At 44.7% G+C, this 15,000-nt stretch overlaps 1 protein-coding gene across 8 annotated transcripts in view; it reads right to left on the bottom strand.

Moving 5' to 3' along the window:
- Window positions 1–15,000, bottom strand: part of LOC135088941 (endoplasmic reticulum membrane sensor NFE2L1-like) — a 122,533-nt gene that overhangs the window by 30,386 nt on the left and 77,147 nt on the right. The window contains exon 7 of one of the 8 annotated variants that reach the window (XM_063984018.1): window positions 11,186–14,156. The exons of the other annotated variants lie outside the window; for them this stretch is intronic. Within the exon in view, the coding sequence (XP_063840088.1) occupies window positions 14,136–14,156 (21 nt within the window). The 3' untranslated portion in view covers window positions 11,186–14,135. Of the gene's footprint in view, window positions 1–11,185; window positions 14,157–15,000 lie in introns of those variants that run through there. 8 annotated transcript variants of the gene reach the window in all.

The raw sequence follows: 15,000 nt of genomic DNA, 5'->3' as shown, positions 1-15,000 counted from the left end.
AGATAGAAGAAAAGTTGGGAATTGAGGGAAAGAATTAAAAAAAAAAGTGAGTGAGGATGAAGGTGTGAAAGAGGGAGGAGAGAAAGAGGGTGGAGGGAAGGGAAGGAGGGTAGAGAGGGGGGGATGGCAGCCGTCACCTAAAGAGGCTCATGTTTGCTGTGCGAGCTTTTCACCAGTCAAGTGGGCACAGCAACACACCACCACTGCCTCTCCACCTCCACCACTCCACTATTCCCTCCACCCACAACTGTCACTTCTCTCCTTCCTTCCACCACCTCGCCATCACTTCCTTCACCCTCCACCACTTCACTCCACAACTGTCACTTCTCTCCTTCTTTTCACCACCTCGCCATCACTTCCTCCACCCTCCACCACTCCATCCACCACAACTGTCACTTCTTTCCCTCCTCCTGCCACCTCGCTATCACTTCCTCCACCCTCCCCTTCATCCATGCCTCCACTATCAACACACACACTCCACCACTTCCCTCCTATAACTCCCCTCCCTTCACCACAACTTCGACTTCGCTTATTCGCTTCCCCTCCACCACTGCCATACTTCATTAAGTCACTCTCTCCATGTTACCTCTTCATCCTTCACTCTATTCATCACTGTTCCCCTCCCCAATCATCACCACCTTCCCTCCTCCACTACCTTCACTTCCCCCTTCATGCCTAATACTCATATCTCCCTTCAAACACTCCTTTTTTGCAGTATTTTCCTCCCTTCGTGCTGTAGTTAGTTCTCCAATACTACAGTTCTAAGACTAGCCACTTGAAATTCCATGTAATCCCTCGTAAAATCAGACAATTCCCACTCAATCTTCTTCCCTTCCATTATTGCTACCCCCCCGCTCACTCATACAGCCTCCACCGCCACCACCACAATCACTCTATTACTCCATCACTCCCACACTCCACTATCATTACTGCTGAGGAGACCATCACACCACAGTGCTGCCGCCATCACCACCATCACCATCACCACCACCATTACCGCTACTAACACTAGTCCAGGGGAGGGAGATGAGGAGGGAGGAAGATGGAGAGGGAAGAATGAGGAAAAGATGTTCAAGAGGAAATAGTGCATCTATGGTGGAAGATCAGAGATAGTTTAGAAAAGGGAGAAAAGGAGGCTGAGGGGGAGAGAGAGAGAGAGAGAGAGGAGAGAGAGAGAGAGAGAGAGAGAGAGAGAGAGAGGAGAGAGAGAGAGAGAGAGAGAGAGAGAGAGAGAGAGAGAGAGAGAGAGAGGAAGCGAGTAGAAGTAAAAAGGAAGAAAAAGGGAGAGTGTAAGAAGAGGGAATGTAGAAAGTAGAGATAGAAATGAAGAACTGAGGGAGAAGGTAAAGGGAAAGATGGGAGGGAGGATAGGGCCCGAGGGTGGAGAGGAGAGGAAGGTAGGATGAACAGCAGAAGGTAAAAGAAAAAGAAAGAAAGGAGGGAGGATAGGGCACGAGAGAGGAGAGGAGGAGGGGAAGGTGGGGTGATAGCAGAAGGTAGAAGGAAAGAAAGATAGGAGGGAGGATAGGGTACGGGGAAGGAGAGGAGGAGGGGAAGGTAGGAGGGTGGCAGGCAGCCTTCCGCCCGTCTCGCCTCTCGCCAGGCAGGTAGGGCCCGGCGGAGGCCCAGCCAAGCCAAACAGTCGCCTTGTTTGCTCACGACTCGGTCTGGCCTTGTGTGCGCCACTCCTCTTCCTCATACTCGGCCTTAAGGAGCCTCACCAGGACTTCCCGCTTCCCCAACCCGGCACACACACAAACAATTTTCCTTCATATACAATTTAGAAGCACCAGCACCGCCCAGGCCTGCTTGCCTAATGATTGTGTCAACAAGCAGGGAGAACCTCCGTCTGGCCTGTCCCTCATGCAATCACTTCCCTCCCACTGCCGCCGCCGCCGCCGCCGCCACCACCACCACTACCATCACCACTGAAATTATGACACCACTAGCCACTAGCGGCCGAATCAAGGACTCCCCCGCCAACCATCAATATTCCTCAGACGCTGCCAGGTCACCCCCGCCTTCCCTTCCAGACTTAATCCCTTCTTTTATCATCCACACGGATCCGACTCCTCTTCAGCCTCGTCTTCCCCGCCGTAAGAAGGAAGTGGAGGCGAAGCGACGCATTCTTTCCTACCTGAGCTCAAGTAGAGTGTGTGTGAGTGAGTGAGTGAGGTGAGTGAGTGAGTGTGAGTGAGTGTGTGTGTGTGTGTGTGTGTGTGTGTGTGTGTGTGTGTGTGTGTGTGTGTGTGTGTGTAGTGTGTGTGTGTGTGTGTGTGTGTGTGTGTGTGTTTGGGAGGGGAACAGGGGCAAGGATATATCAAACTCATCTCTCCTTACCCCTTTACTCCGTTAAACACACACACACACACACACACACACACACACACACACACACACACACACACACACACCATCTCTCCCATGGCTAAGGCTTTCTACCATCACCACCACCACCAGCAACTCACGTGCTAGGAAACATTGTGCTAAGGAGGTATGCTGAAAGTTTCCAGGTACGCCTTGGTCATCACAGCTTCAAGATCCTGTTACGAGGTTACGATTAATAACAATATCAATGACCACTCGGGCATCTTTGGACCGTATTCTGAAACACTTCTGCCCCGCATCCCCACGACATTCAAAAGGCTCTGAGTAAAGTGACACGAGTTTATGGTTCTAGAGGCAGATTAACAATATTGCTACATTATTAAGTGGAAAAACACTCTTGAGAACCCTATTAATTACCTCTATGCTCTTTAAAAACGGTCGAGATGAGAAAGCTAGGCGTTTCTGAATACGGCCCTACTAGTGGAGGAATGCTGCCACACTCAAGATAAGCCAATGCACTCGCTCAGTCACTCAGAGCAGAGCCAACCTGAACACTTCACCGACGCCCTCCACATAAATAAAACGGGGCCGCGTTCCTCCGTAGATTTTCAGCACCGTCTATTGAGATTTTGTAATTGACTGGTAATTAGCATAACTATAGTACATAATTAGTCCTTGTCTTGATTTTAGGCTAACAAATGTATAGGTATAAGATAAGGAATAATTGATGAGACTTACATAAAGGAGTTTATCGGTAAGGAAAGGAAGAGAGGAAGTGACAGGGAAGAACGAATGAAGGGGAAAAAACAGAGGAAATAGAATGAAAAAATGTGAGGAGCAGAAACTGCAAAAGAGAATTAGAAGGAAATAATCATATAATCTCCATCTCTTCACCTCTTTTGGTGGTGGTGATGGTGGTGGTGGTGGTGACGTCACAGACCGGCCACACAGTAAACACTTCCCACCAAGATCAACACTGACGGAGGGGCGGCCAGAGGGAAACCCACCCACTCCCGCCCACACTCACGCCGCTACACCCACCCCACACCATCACCATCACCATCACCACCACCACCATCGCCACCATCACTTCCCCTTCCTCCATCCTTCCCTCGAAACGGACTTTGCTTTCTATCCACTCGTACTTTATTTGCTCATTCGCTTTACTTTTATTTACTTATGAACCTCCACCACCCCCACCCCCACCACCACCACCACTACTTACATCATCAATTATACTTTTCACTTTAAAACAGCAAGCATTGTTTTTCTAGGAGAAGTAGGAGGAGGAGGAAATAGTAGTAGTAGTCGTAGTGATGGTAGTATTGATGGTAGTGACGGTGGTGGTGGTGGCGATGGTAGTGGTACCGGCACGCCTCACACGCACATACATACACACAGACAGACGGACAGACAGACACCGCTATCACAACACGTTCTTTGGGTGTTAAAAATCATCCACGGAGACGAAAAATGAAAACGGGGCGATCTTGACTGCTGGAATGTGTGTGTGTGTGTGTGTGTGTGTGTGTGTGTGTATGTGTGTGTGTGTGTGTGTGTGTGTGTGTGTGTGTGTGTGTGTGTGTGTGTGTGTGTGTGTGTGTGTGTGTGTGTGTGTGTGTAATATATGCGTGGCGCGGGGGCTGGCGAGGGGCGAGGTTGCAGATCATGAAGGGATAAACTTTTTATTACCAGACATGAGGCAAGATACCTTGTCTTTATGATGATGATGATGATGATGATGATGATGATGATGATGATGATGATGATGATGGTGGTGGTGGTGGTGGTGGTGGTGTTTTCACAAAGAAGTGGCGGTGACAGTAGTAGTAGTAGTAGTAGTAGTAGTAGTAGTAGTAGTAGTAGTAGTAGTAGTAGTAGTAGTAGTAGTAATGATATCCAGCAGTTTTTATAATGTTCTTTTTCTTTACTTTCACGTGATTCGTTACCATTCATCTCTCTCTAGGGTATGGCGACCACAAGAAGATGAGCCAGATTCACAGTAGAAGATACACCAGGCAACTCCTGCAACCTTAAACACAACCAGGCATGAAAAATAACCTAAGACTCGGAGATTTCAACACGGTCGCAAGGAAGATTCCCTAACATAGTGCGTAGGAGGTTCGGGATGGTAGGGGGTAGAGTTAGTGCATGCCCACGCGCGCACCTCAGGTAAAGGTGACACGTTAATTTGACGCTCAAGGTCATGTACTGTGTTTACATTGCCTGAAAAATTCTATTGTGATATACGCTGCAGTGAGGAAGTGTGTGTGTGTGTGTGTGTGTGTGTGTGTGTGTGTGTGTGTGTGTGTGTGTGTGTGTGTGTGTGTGTGTGTGTGTGTGTGTGTGTGTGTGTGTGTGTGTGTGTGTGTGTGTGTGTGTGTGTGTGTGTGTGTGTGTGTGTGTGTGTCTAGACGAAAGACGTGCAAACGTGGCAGCTTTTTATATTATCTTCTCTGCTTCTCTTCTTTTCTTTATATTCCCTCGTTTATTTTCTCCCTTTCACTGCATTTATATTTCAATGCATGTTTTTTTTTACTAACCTTCACTACAACACACAGACACACATGCACGCGCACACACTTTCATAACTTTTTGCAGAGTACATTTCTTTCTCTTTTCTTTCCTTTTTTTACAGCGTCAAGAAATCTCGGCCCGTATTTGACATCATGTTCAGAATGTTCCTACAGATTAAAACTCCTGACGAAGGCAAGCACGGGGGAAAGAATATGAAGACACTACTGTGTGCTGAGTCCGTTCCTGTCGACTCCTTTTAATCAATAGCAAATATACCTAACAACACCAACCACCACCACCACCACCACCACCACCACCACCATTATTCCTATTACTTTTTTTATCAATAGTCAATATATCTAACAACACTAACTACTACTACTACTACTACTACTACTACTACTACTACTACTACTACTACTACTACTACTACTACTACTACTACAACTACTATGATTACTTCTATAAAAAAAAATACTTCTACCACTCGTACCACTCCTAGCAGCATTAAGCTTTAAGCCATGATGAATGGTCCCAACAAGACATCTCCTCGCCGCCTCCCAGTCCCTCCCTTCTGCAGGCAACTCCCACTTAGCGCTTATTTATTGCTCAGCCACCTGGTGCTTGAGTATGCAATGGAGAAAGTTTGACTTGAAATGCTGGTTTGTATCCCCCACTCCTCTCTCTCTCTCTCTCTCTCTCTCTCTCTCTCTCTCTCTCTCTCTCTCTCTCTCTCTCTCTCTCTCTCTCTCTCTCTCTCTCTCTCTCCAGTGTGTGTGTATGTGTGTGTGTGTGTATCCAAGAAGCTGTGGAAATCCCTCGGCCAGCAAAAGTGGACAGTCACTGCAAACATTCTCGGCCACTTCAAACCACAAAAATTGTGGAATTTCAGTTCGACAAGACCAAACAAACAGCGATACGAACAATTATTTTCTCACTTGCAAATAAAACAGTAAAAAGATAAAAGTTGTAAGGGATTCGAGTGGGGAGCTTTCTTTTCTTATGTTAAACTGTTGGTATAGGTTATGGCGCCACAATAACCAGGACATATGGCTCCCAGGAACGTTTTCTGGCAGCGGTACCTCTCCCGCCAATATCTAGAGCTAGAATTAAACCTGAAATCTTCCAAGAAGCCAAGTATTGTACCACAAAGGCAGGCAAGCAAAATTCTGCCAGGTACTTTATGGTGAAATGCATTGGTGGTGATGACAGTGGTGGTAAGGGGTGGCACTCATCACGTCACCACTACTCATCACCAGTCCTAACCATTATCACCACCAACACAATTCATTATTAAGGGAAGAACTAGGAAAATTTATCTTAGCAGGGATGGAGTGACAAGATAATGGCGCCAGTACCTCATTCAGTCACATGAATTTTATGAAGAATTACGTCCAGATCACTATAAGCTTGTGTTAATGGAATATTGTTAAGAGTTTATCACTACATCACTTTATCACTTCATCTTTTCCTTCTTGGCGCGTCTCACGTGAAGACATCAAGACATCAAGACATCAAGGCCTCACATGAGCTGTCAGGTTCACGTCTCTCTCAGTTTGCGTCTAGCGTGATCAAGGCTTTTTCATAGCCTGTCCTTCTATCCTCAAATTAAGCCTTCACCTCCACGACATTCTTGTATTCATTCATTAACATCACTTGTCCTGTAGCCAGCCACCTCCCCTTCCCTCCTCCTCCTCCTCCTCCTCCTCCTCCTCCTCCTCCTCCTCCTCCTCCTCCTCCTCTCCCTGTTCCTCCTCCTCCTCCTCCTCCTCCTTCTTCTTCTTCTTCTTCTTCTTCTTCTTCTTCTTCTTCTTCTTCTTCTTCTTCTTCTTCTTCTTCTTCTTCTTCTTCTTCTTCTTCTTCTTCTCCTCCTCCTCCTCCTCCTCCTCCTCCTCCTCCTCCTCCTCCTCCTCCTCCTCCTCCTCCTCCTCCTCCTCCTCCTCCATTTCCTCTTTAATATCACCAATTATGTAAACAATACTAGGGAAATTCCCCTTATCTCTCTCTCTCTCTCTCTCTCTCTCTCTCTCTCTCTCTCTCTCTCTCTCTCTCTCTCTCTCTCTCTCTCTCTCTCTGTACTATCTTTACTATCTCTTCACTATTCTACACCTTTCTCTTGAGAATACACACCGTACCTTGTAACAAATAGCCTTGTAAGGACCAGCAGATGTGCTACAGTTGTAAGTTCTTTCTTCGTGTTTCTTTGTGTTCCTGGATTTCCCTTCCCTCACACCCTCATCACGCCACAAGTACATCTTACACTACCGCTCCACAACTAACATACGAGTTTAGGAGTGACTGACTGACTCTGATTGCGTCTGGTGGGCAAAAATTACAGTCTATTCAGTGCCAACCACCTCGCAGGAAGGACTGGACAAAAACACAGGTAGCTGGACAGACAGACAGACTTTGAAAATTGCTCCAAAATACTAACAACCTCCTGAATATGATGAATTTCATCCGCACCTTGTTATTCCGTAAAGAGTGCTGTGCTGACACACACACACACGCACACACACACACACACACACACACACACACACACACACACACACACACACACACACACACACACACACACACACTCACACGACTCGCAGATTAAGGTGAGTAAAAGTTGACGGTATGAAAACAGGACAACACAAACTTAACTTAAATCCGGTATTCTAACAAACGCAAACACACACACACACACACACACACACACACACACACACACACACACACACACACACACACACACACACACACACACACACACACGATAACTATTACACCTTCAGACCTTCACAGCATTGGTCATGTTAACCACACACCCACACCAGCTTCCCAGTCTGTTCAGGTGGCCTAGTTTACCTGAAAGACCTCGAACTCCTAGCTAGGTCACTTGATAAACAGGTGCAGTTACTCCCCTCACTCCTCTCCCTCCCACCTCCCGCCCTCCCTCCCTCTCGCGAAGTGCCATCCACTGACGCCACTTATTTTGATTGGCAGCGTGGTCGAGGTAGTGGAAAAAACCCGCAGTTCAAGTAGCCTACGTATGTCTGCATGGATATATATACAGTGGACGCTTGAACTCTAATCTACACGCGGCCTCCTTCACCTCTCTGGTATTTCCAGTCTGAGGATGAGTCTAAATTTAACGACAGCTGGTAAGTTGTATGAAGTTAGTTAAGGGAGTAGAAAAATGCAAGTAAAAACTTCCCAGGGACAGTGATAGTGCAGAATTGTGAGGAGGAAGCAACGATAGGCGCACTGATATAGTTTCCCAGATCTGAGGATGAGACTAATTTTAACCATCCCTGGAAATTTTATTTAGTTAAGGGAGAGGAAAAATATACACATAAAAACCTCCCAGGGACAGTGATGGTGCAGGATTGTGAGGGGAGAAGCAAAGGACAGCTCATCGATATAATTTACCAGGTGGGGAGTGTGATGACACCACCACACACAAACCCCAAGGCGAGCAGGTCTTCTCTTCCTCCCACACGTCCCTAGGAGAAGCAGACGCACACAAAAACAAAACTCCCCAGACTTTATGGGTTTTCCGCCACTGGTACACATGATATTTGCTCCGTCATCACTTGTAAACACGGGATAACGCGTCCTTTAACTATTTGTGTGTGTGTGTGTGTGTGTGTGTGTGTGTGTGTGTGTTCAGGGATAGTCACGTGCATGTTGCCGTCCCTAAAAAAATCATTGTTTACTGTAACCGTCAAAAGATCAAGATAAAATGACACAGAAGAAACAAAAGCAAAAGTGACATTACACATCACGCCTACAGTACGGCGGCTGTTACACCAGAGGCATTTCTTGTCTTGACTGAAAATACGAGTAAACTATACATCGCGGGGATGAAAAGGGAAGGACCGGCTACCTGCTACCTGGCGGCGGTAATGAGAGGTTACAGGTGAGGCAAAAACGGGACCTCCGCGGCCACCAGTGGAGGGAGAGTGGGACTAATTCAATAATCTTGGGTTGTGTGGGACTGACACATGACCTTACGACGCGCTCGGTACACTTGACGGCGCCGCCATCACACCACTTGGTCGCACCTAACGATGGCCGGAATCAGCTGATTGGGCTGACCAAACCCGACTATGCGAAAAACATGACACACATACGTACGTGCACAAAATAATGAGACAATTACTGACCCGAAAATAATTCAATTACAACTCAAGATATATTTTTGTCTTAATCTACTGTAATAAATATATCAAATACCAACAAAAAAGATATTACTGCCAGTTTCCAAGTACTCTTCACTAAATATAATTTAGATACAAGTATTTTTCTAATCTAAATTATTCTTGTAATTTTTGCTGGCCTTTTCCTAGAAGTGCTCGCCTTTACTTAGAACTGCCTTCTTCACCGGAATGAGACTGGCCAGCGGGTGTCGCCGTACCCAAGGGTGTGCAGCGTGAAGCAAAGGCTTGGCACACACTTGTAATATAAAACAGGAAGCTTTCACGAAGACTGTGTCTAATCCTTAAGGGAAATAAGGCTTCTGAGATCTGAAGATCACTAAGTTCGCGGTGATACAGTGAGAAAATGTTAGCGAATGGATTAATAATAGATTAGAAACATATCTCCTCAGGAATTGAGTTTATGCAAATTTCTATTGAATTCCAAATTTACTGGGGATGGACTAGTGTGGGTGAGAGTGTCTAGGAAACAAAATACTGGTGGAAGAATCATTCCTAGATAATAAAAGTGAATAACAAGGCATTACTATGAAGCTCCACTAATAATGGGTCTAGGTCATGGGAGAAATCAATGACGTTGCCTTTCGGGGAGGTCACACCGTCGATACAGATACAGCATGTAATAAGTCAGTGAATGCCTCAAAACGTCCCATTTAGACTCGAAACTTTCCAGACAGACAATCGATGCTCTGGGCGATGGTTTCCAAAAGTAGCGGTGGCCCATTTCTTCTGCGCCGGTGAATGTCAACACGCATCCAGCCTGAAGCAAAGGTTGGAGGTGATGGACAAAGACGGAGAAGTTTCACCAGGCAATGAGAGAGCAAGGAAGTATAGCAGATGTTAAGGACGAGACTGTTCTTAAGGACGGCGGGAGCCCTTGGGAGTTTAGCCTACACAGGGCATAGAAAACCCCCTTTTCCTTACCTACAAGTAAGGCAATAGAGTAAATGAAAAGTAACGTATCATTCCAGACGGTTTCCAGATTAACATGGGACAAGGGAATGATGGTAGTGGTGGTAGTGGTGGTGATGGTGATTATAAAAGAGCAGCAGTAAAAGAGACATGTAACACCTGTGATACTGGGTGATAAGTGAACCGTAATGCCTGTGTGTGAGTGTCTGTGTGTATGTATGCATTTGCTGGCATGGGCACGCAGAAAAGAATAGGAATGGTATCTATGTATGACTATCAATTTATCTATCTAATCCGTCTATTTGCCTGCTTGTCTATCTTTCTACCTGTTTATTTTGACTATTTGTATAAACCCTTATTTCTCTCTCTCTCTCTCTCTCTCTCTCTCTCTCTCTCTCTCTCTCTCTCTCTCTCTCTCTCTCTCTCTCTCTCTCTCTCTCTCTCTCTCTCTCTTCCCATCCCTGTACCAAGTTACCTTCACCCTTACCCACCTTTCTTTCTCCTACCTTCCCTCGTCCCACTCTCTCCCATTTACTCTCCCACCTCTCCCCTCCCCCCTCACCTTTCTTCCGCAGCACGTACTCCTTCCCAACAGTAAACCACTCCACTATTTCCCCGTCAATAGATCACCCACACCCTGTCATTACCTCACACCTCCACTCCACACTGCTCCACCTCCCATCCCATCCCCGCTCCTGTTCCCACTCTCTCTCTCTCTCTCTCTCTCTCTCTCTCTCTCTCTCTCTCTCTCTCTCTCTCTCTCTCTCTCTGGGAGATTCTATAACTACTCTGGTGCTACAGAAGATATAATTCCGCTCCTCCTCCTCCTCCTCCTCCTCCTCCTCCTCAGACTGGAGGAATCACACCCTTACTAGATACAAGCTTAAGGGTCATGATGAAATACGAACCAATTGAAGCGCAAAATGACGATAATAATACGGTGTTTTTTTTTTTTTTTTTTCACTTCACTTTTGCGGTAAAGAGTGAATCAGGTTAAGAAATTCTCCGATAAAAAGAGAGAGAGAGAGAGAGAGAGAGAGAGAGAGAGAGAGAGAGAGAGAGAGAGAGAGAGAGAGAGAGAGAGAGAGAGAGAGAGAGAGAGAGAGAGAGAGAGAGAATCTTTCGTGCATATTTTTCTACCAAACCTTTTTTTTTTTTTTGTCATGATTGCTGTGTTTTGTGGTTGCAGTTATTATAGGTAGTTAGTTAGGAACGGTATTGTAGTAGTAGTAGTAGTAGTAGTAGTAGTAGTAGTAGTAGTAGTAGTAGTAGTAGTAGTAGTAGTAGTAGTAGCAGACAATGTAGGTATCTATGAATATAAACAGGAAAATTAACATGTTTCAGTTATTACACCGAGTATTGGAGGCGTCTGATCTCCTCAGTGACTTATGACATACAAGTATTACATAAGGGAGAGGCGAGCAGTAGGTTCTAGAGAGGTACTACGGAGCGAGATGCGGGGTGATTGCGGTGAATGCGGTGAGTGAGCAATGAGTGAGGCGTGTGAATAGTGACTGAAGTGGTGGCTGGCGGGAAAAGCGTAGGTGGTGATGAAGGAGGCCACTTAATGGGTGTATGCATGGTGTGTAATGTGTAGACTGACAGACTGAGTGCTTATTTTTTTCTCAGTTTCTCTCGTTGTACTAATAAAACTACAGTCTACTTTTAAAATGCAAATTCTCTCCTCGGTTCCCTTGCTCCTTACATTAAGATTTGGGACAGAAATTTTATTCCTCAAAAAGTTTTTTTTTTTTTTTTTTTTAGAGTACAGAGTAATCATGCAGTGTCTAAATATCCTTTTACTAGCAAACTTAGAACTCTCTGTCTCCTTTTGTATTCCTTCAGCAGATTATTTTTTTGTCGTCGTTGCCCTTGGCCAGAGTGCCTCTTACATACAAAATTAAGGAAATGACTGCGATAAATGATAACAAATTTATCATAATTATGCCTAACTTTCGAATTTTGCAGATTTGCGATAAGAGAAAGTGAATGGAATGCATGTTTCCTTGCCAGACACAATTATCTTGGCAGTGGGGTGAACACACACACAAGCAATCACTTGACCCGGAAGTGGTTATCATTCCGCGGGAAATGGAAATCGCAGTCTCAAGTCCTTCCACGTATTTCGTGGAGACATAATGCGAAGGTTTAATGCCAAAAATATTTCCGCTTCAGTCGGTTCAAAGACAGCGGAGAGAAAGGATGGGACACAGAGATAAAATAGTGATTAATGAAAACCAGTGGGAAGAATAGTTACAGAGAATAAGGTAAAGATTAAATGATCAGAGAATAAGGTAAAGATTAAATGATAAGATAAAAATCAATGAAAAGCGGATTTGTTTCCGAGATGGTTGACAGAATAAACCAAATAGTGCAGTTTTTTTCTTTCTTTTTTAATCACTCAGTCATGCAAATCTTCTCTACTGTACTTCTTTGTGGGGAAGGCATCGAGACAGCTTTTTACTTTTTACTTCCCTTCTTCCCACGAGAATTTCTAATGTAACAAAGGGAATAAAATGCCTCACTTTTAAACAATTCTCAACTCCTACTCAAGTTCTTCTATATTCAGTCTTTTAACACGGCTGCTTTTACTCCGGTTTATGTTTTAATGAGAATCTATTAGCAGCTATTCTCGAGACTAAAAAGTGGTCAGGATGTGAAGCCAGAATGTGTGCGGCGCAGGGAGCTGGGAAGAGTGTCGCGGGGTGTAGCCACAGAATAGTGAGTGTAGCAAAGGCTCCTATACAGAAACGCTCCACTATCTCATCACGGCAATTTTTAAAGGCCATAGAGATGATAAGCCAGGTTCTCAAGAGTGTTTCTCCTGTTAATAATGTAGAAATCTTGTTATTTTGTCACTAGAACCTTAAAATCGCCCTTTAAAAACTTCAAGTAAAGGATTTTGAAAGTAGTGGAGGTGCGGCGCAGAAGCGTTTCAGTATATGGTCCTAAGAGATGTGGTGGGTGTAGGCAGTGCGAGGAGTGGAGTGGAGTGTAGGCAGGGAGGGTGTGGTGGGTGTAGCCCGGGTGTAGCTCTGATGTACGTTCACTGGATCAGGGTTAAAACAACAGACTTCCTCCGCTATGCAAACAGACACCTGACCGACCCTTGTGCCCACCACCACCGACCATCACTACCACTGCTACTACTACTACTACTACTACTACTGCTACTACTACTACTACTACTACTACTGCTGTTGTTGCTGCTGCTGCTGATGCTGCTGCCACAATCACCACAAGTCACAAGCACTTCCACCACTACTGACAAAAAAAATCATTACCTCCTCCTTCTCTTCATCTCCTTCTCCTTCTCCTCTTCTCTTTCTCCTCCTCTTCTTGTCCTCCTGCTCCTCTTCCTCCTCCTCTTCCTCCTCGTAGTGAAATATAACAGTTTAGTAAAGAGTTTGGAGTCTGTTACTGTCTGAAATCCTTTGTAAGCTTCCTCCTTCGCCATTACCGTAAATAAAGATCATTGCCCTCAACACTATCCCCTCTCTCTCTCTCTCTCTCTCTCTCTCTCTCTCTCTCTCTCTCTCTCTCTCTCTCTCTCTCTCTCTCTCTCTCTCTCTCTCTCTCTCCGGAGGAGGAGGAGGAGGAGGAGGAGGAGGAGGAGGATGTGGAGCAAGTAAATAATGGGGAGATGATGCGTAAAATCCTAAACAAACAAAGCAAGTAAAAGCAGATCAATATACAGGGGAAAAAACTGCAATAAAACCAATAGACACTGGAGAATAATTCCCAACACACAAGTAAAAGCTGAGAAGTATAATTAAAAAAAAAAATTAACACCTTAAAATAAGAAGTATTGCATCTATCATTCTTCCGGTTATTATTTCTCATTCACTATTCTTGAAGTCTTCTCCTTCCACCCAAACTGTCTATTCCAATATTAAGATCAAGATGCTACAGGTGAATGCTGTTGGGACTGTGTGGAGAGGCAAATGAAAGGATAACTGAGGCAGTGAAGGAGTTCCTGGAGAGAATGTGGTGTGCTGGATGTAGGAATTAGTATTGTGGTGGATACTGTCTATTCTGTTCGTCTTTTCCTATAGGGGTTACCGTTCTAAAGGCCTGAGCAATCCAGTCACCTGTAGCATCAAGATCATTGGGGTACAGAGGCAACTAGATGCATAACACTTACGGTTTGGTAGATCTCAGTACTGAAGTTCACTGGTCTGTGTTTCTTACCTGTAGGGCGACAAGAAGACATGAGTGAGGGTGTGTAACAATAATAATAATAATAATAATAATAATAATAATAATAATAAAAATAATAATAATAATAATAATAATAATAATAATAATAATAATAATAATAATAATAATAATAATAATAATGATAATGTTTATTTTGTGTGTGTGTGTGTGTGTGTGTGTGTGTGTGTGTGTGTGTGTGTGTGTGTGTGTGTGTGTGTGTGTGTGTGTGTGTGTGTGAGGTATACATTATCAAGAGAAAATATTATAATAAGTAATCCAAATACGAAACACAGAAAGCTTCACTCTGCCCCTTAAAAATACAACCAAAGTGAGAATAGTGTTAAAATAAAAGAAGTAAAGAAAAGCGCCAGAAATTCCCTTCCTTGCTTCCTATTACGTCTGGTGGTAGTGGTGGTGGTGGTAGTGGTGGTGGTCACGTGGCCTTGACCTCCACGTACACATCCATGACCTCTGACCCCAGACTCTTTACCCAGACGGAGAGAGAGAGAGAGAGAGAGAGAGAGAGAGAGAGAGAGAGAGAGAGAGAGAGAGAGAGAGAGAGAGAGAGAGAGAGAGAGAGAGAGAGAGAGAGAGAGAGAGAGAGAAAATCGCAATCAGAGAGACAGAGAACTAGAAGGACGAACAGACGGAGAAATATAAACATACATACAAATACATACATACAGACAGACAGACAGACAGACAAACACACACAAAGGCCGACAGAAAAAAGTGAAGTAGGTGTTATTTTCTACATACTACAATTGTGCATGTACTAAAGATGTTTTTTCAGACTTACAGGACCAAAATGAGGAAGATTCTCTCTCTCTCTCTC

This window comes from Scylla paramamosain, chromosome 32 (assembly GCF_035594125.1).
Source record: "Scylla paramamosain isolate STU-SP2022 chromosome 32, ASM3559412v1, whole genome shotgun sequence".
In the NCBI taxonomy this organism is placed as follows: Eukaryota; Metazoa; Arthropoda; class Malacostraca; order Decapoda; family Portunidae; genus Scylla; species Scylla paramamosain.
Note: the sequence above shows the minus strand (reverse complement) of the source record. Positions and strands in the feature narration are given on the sequence as shown.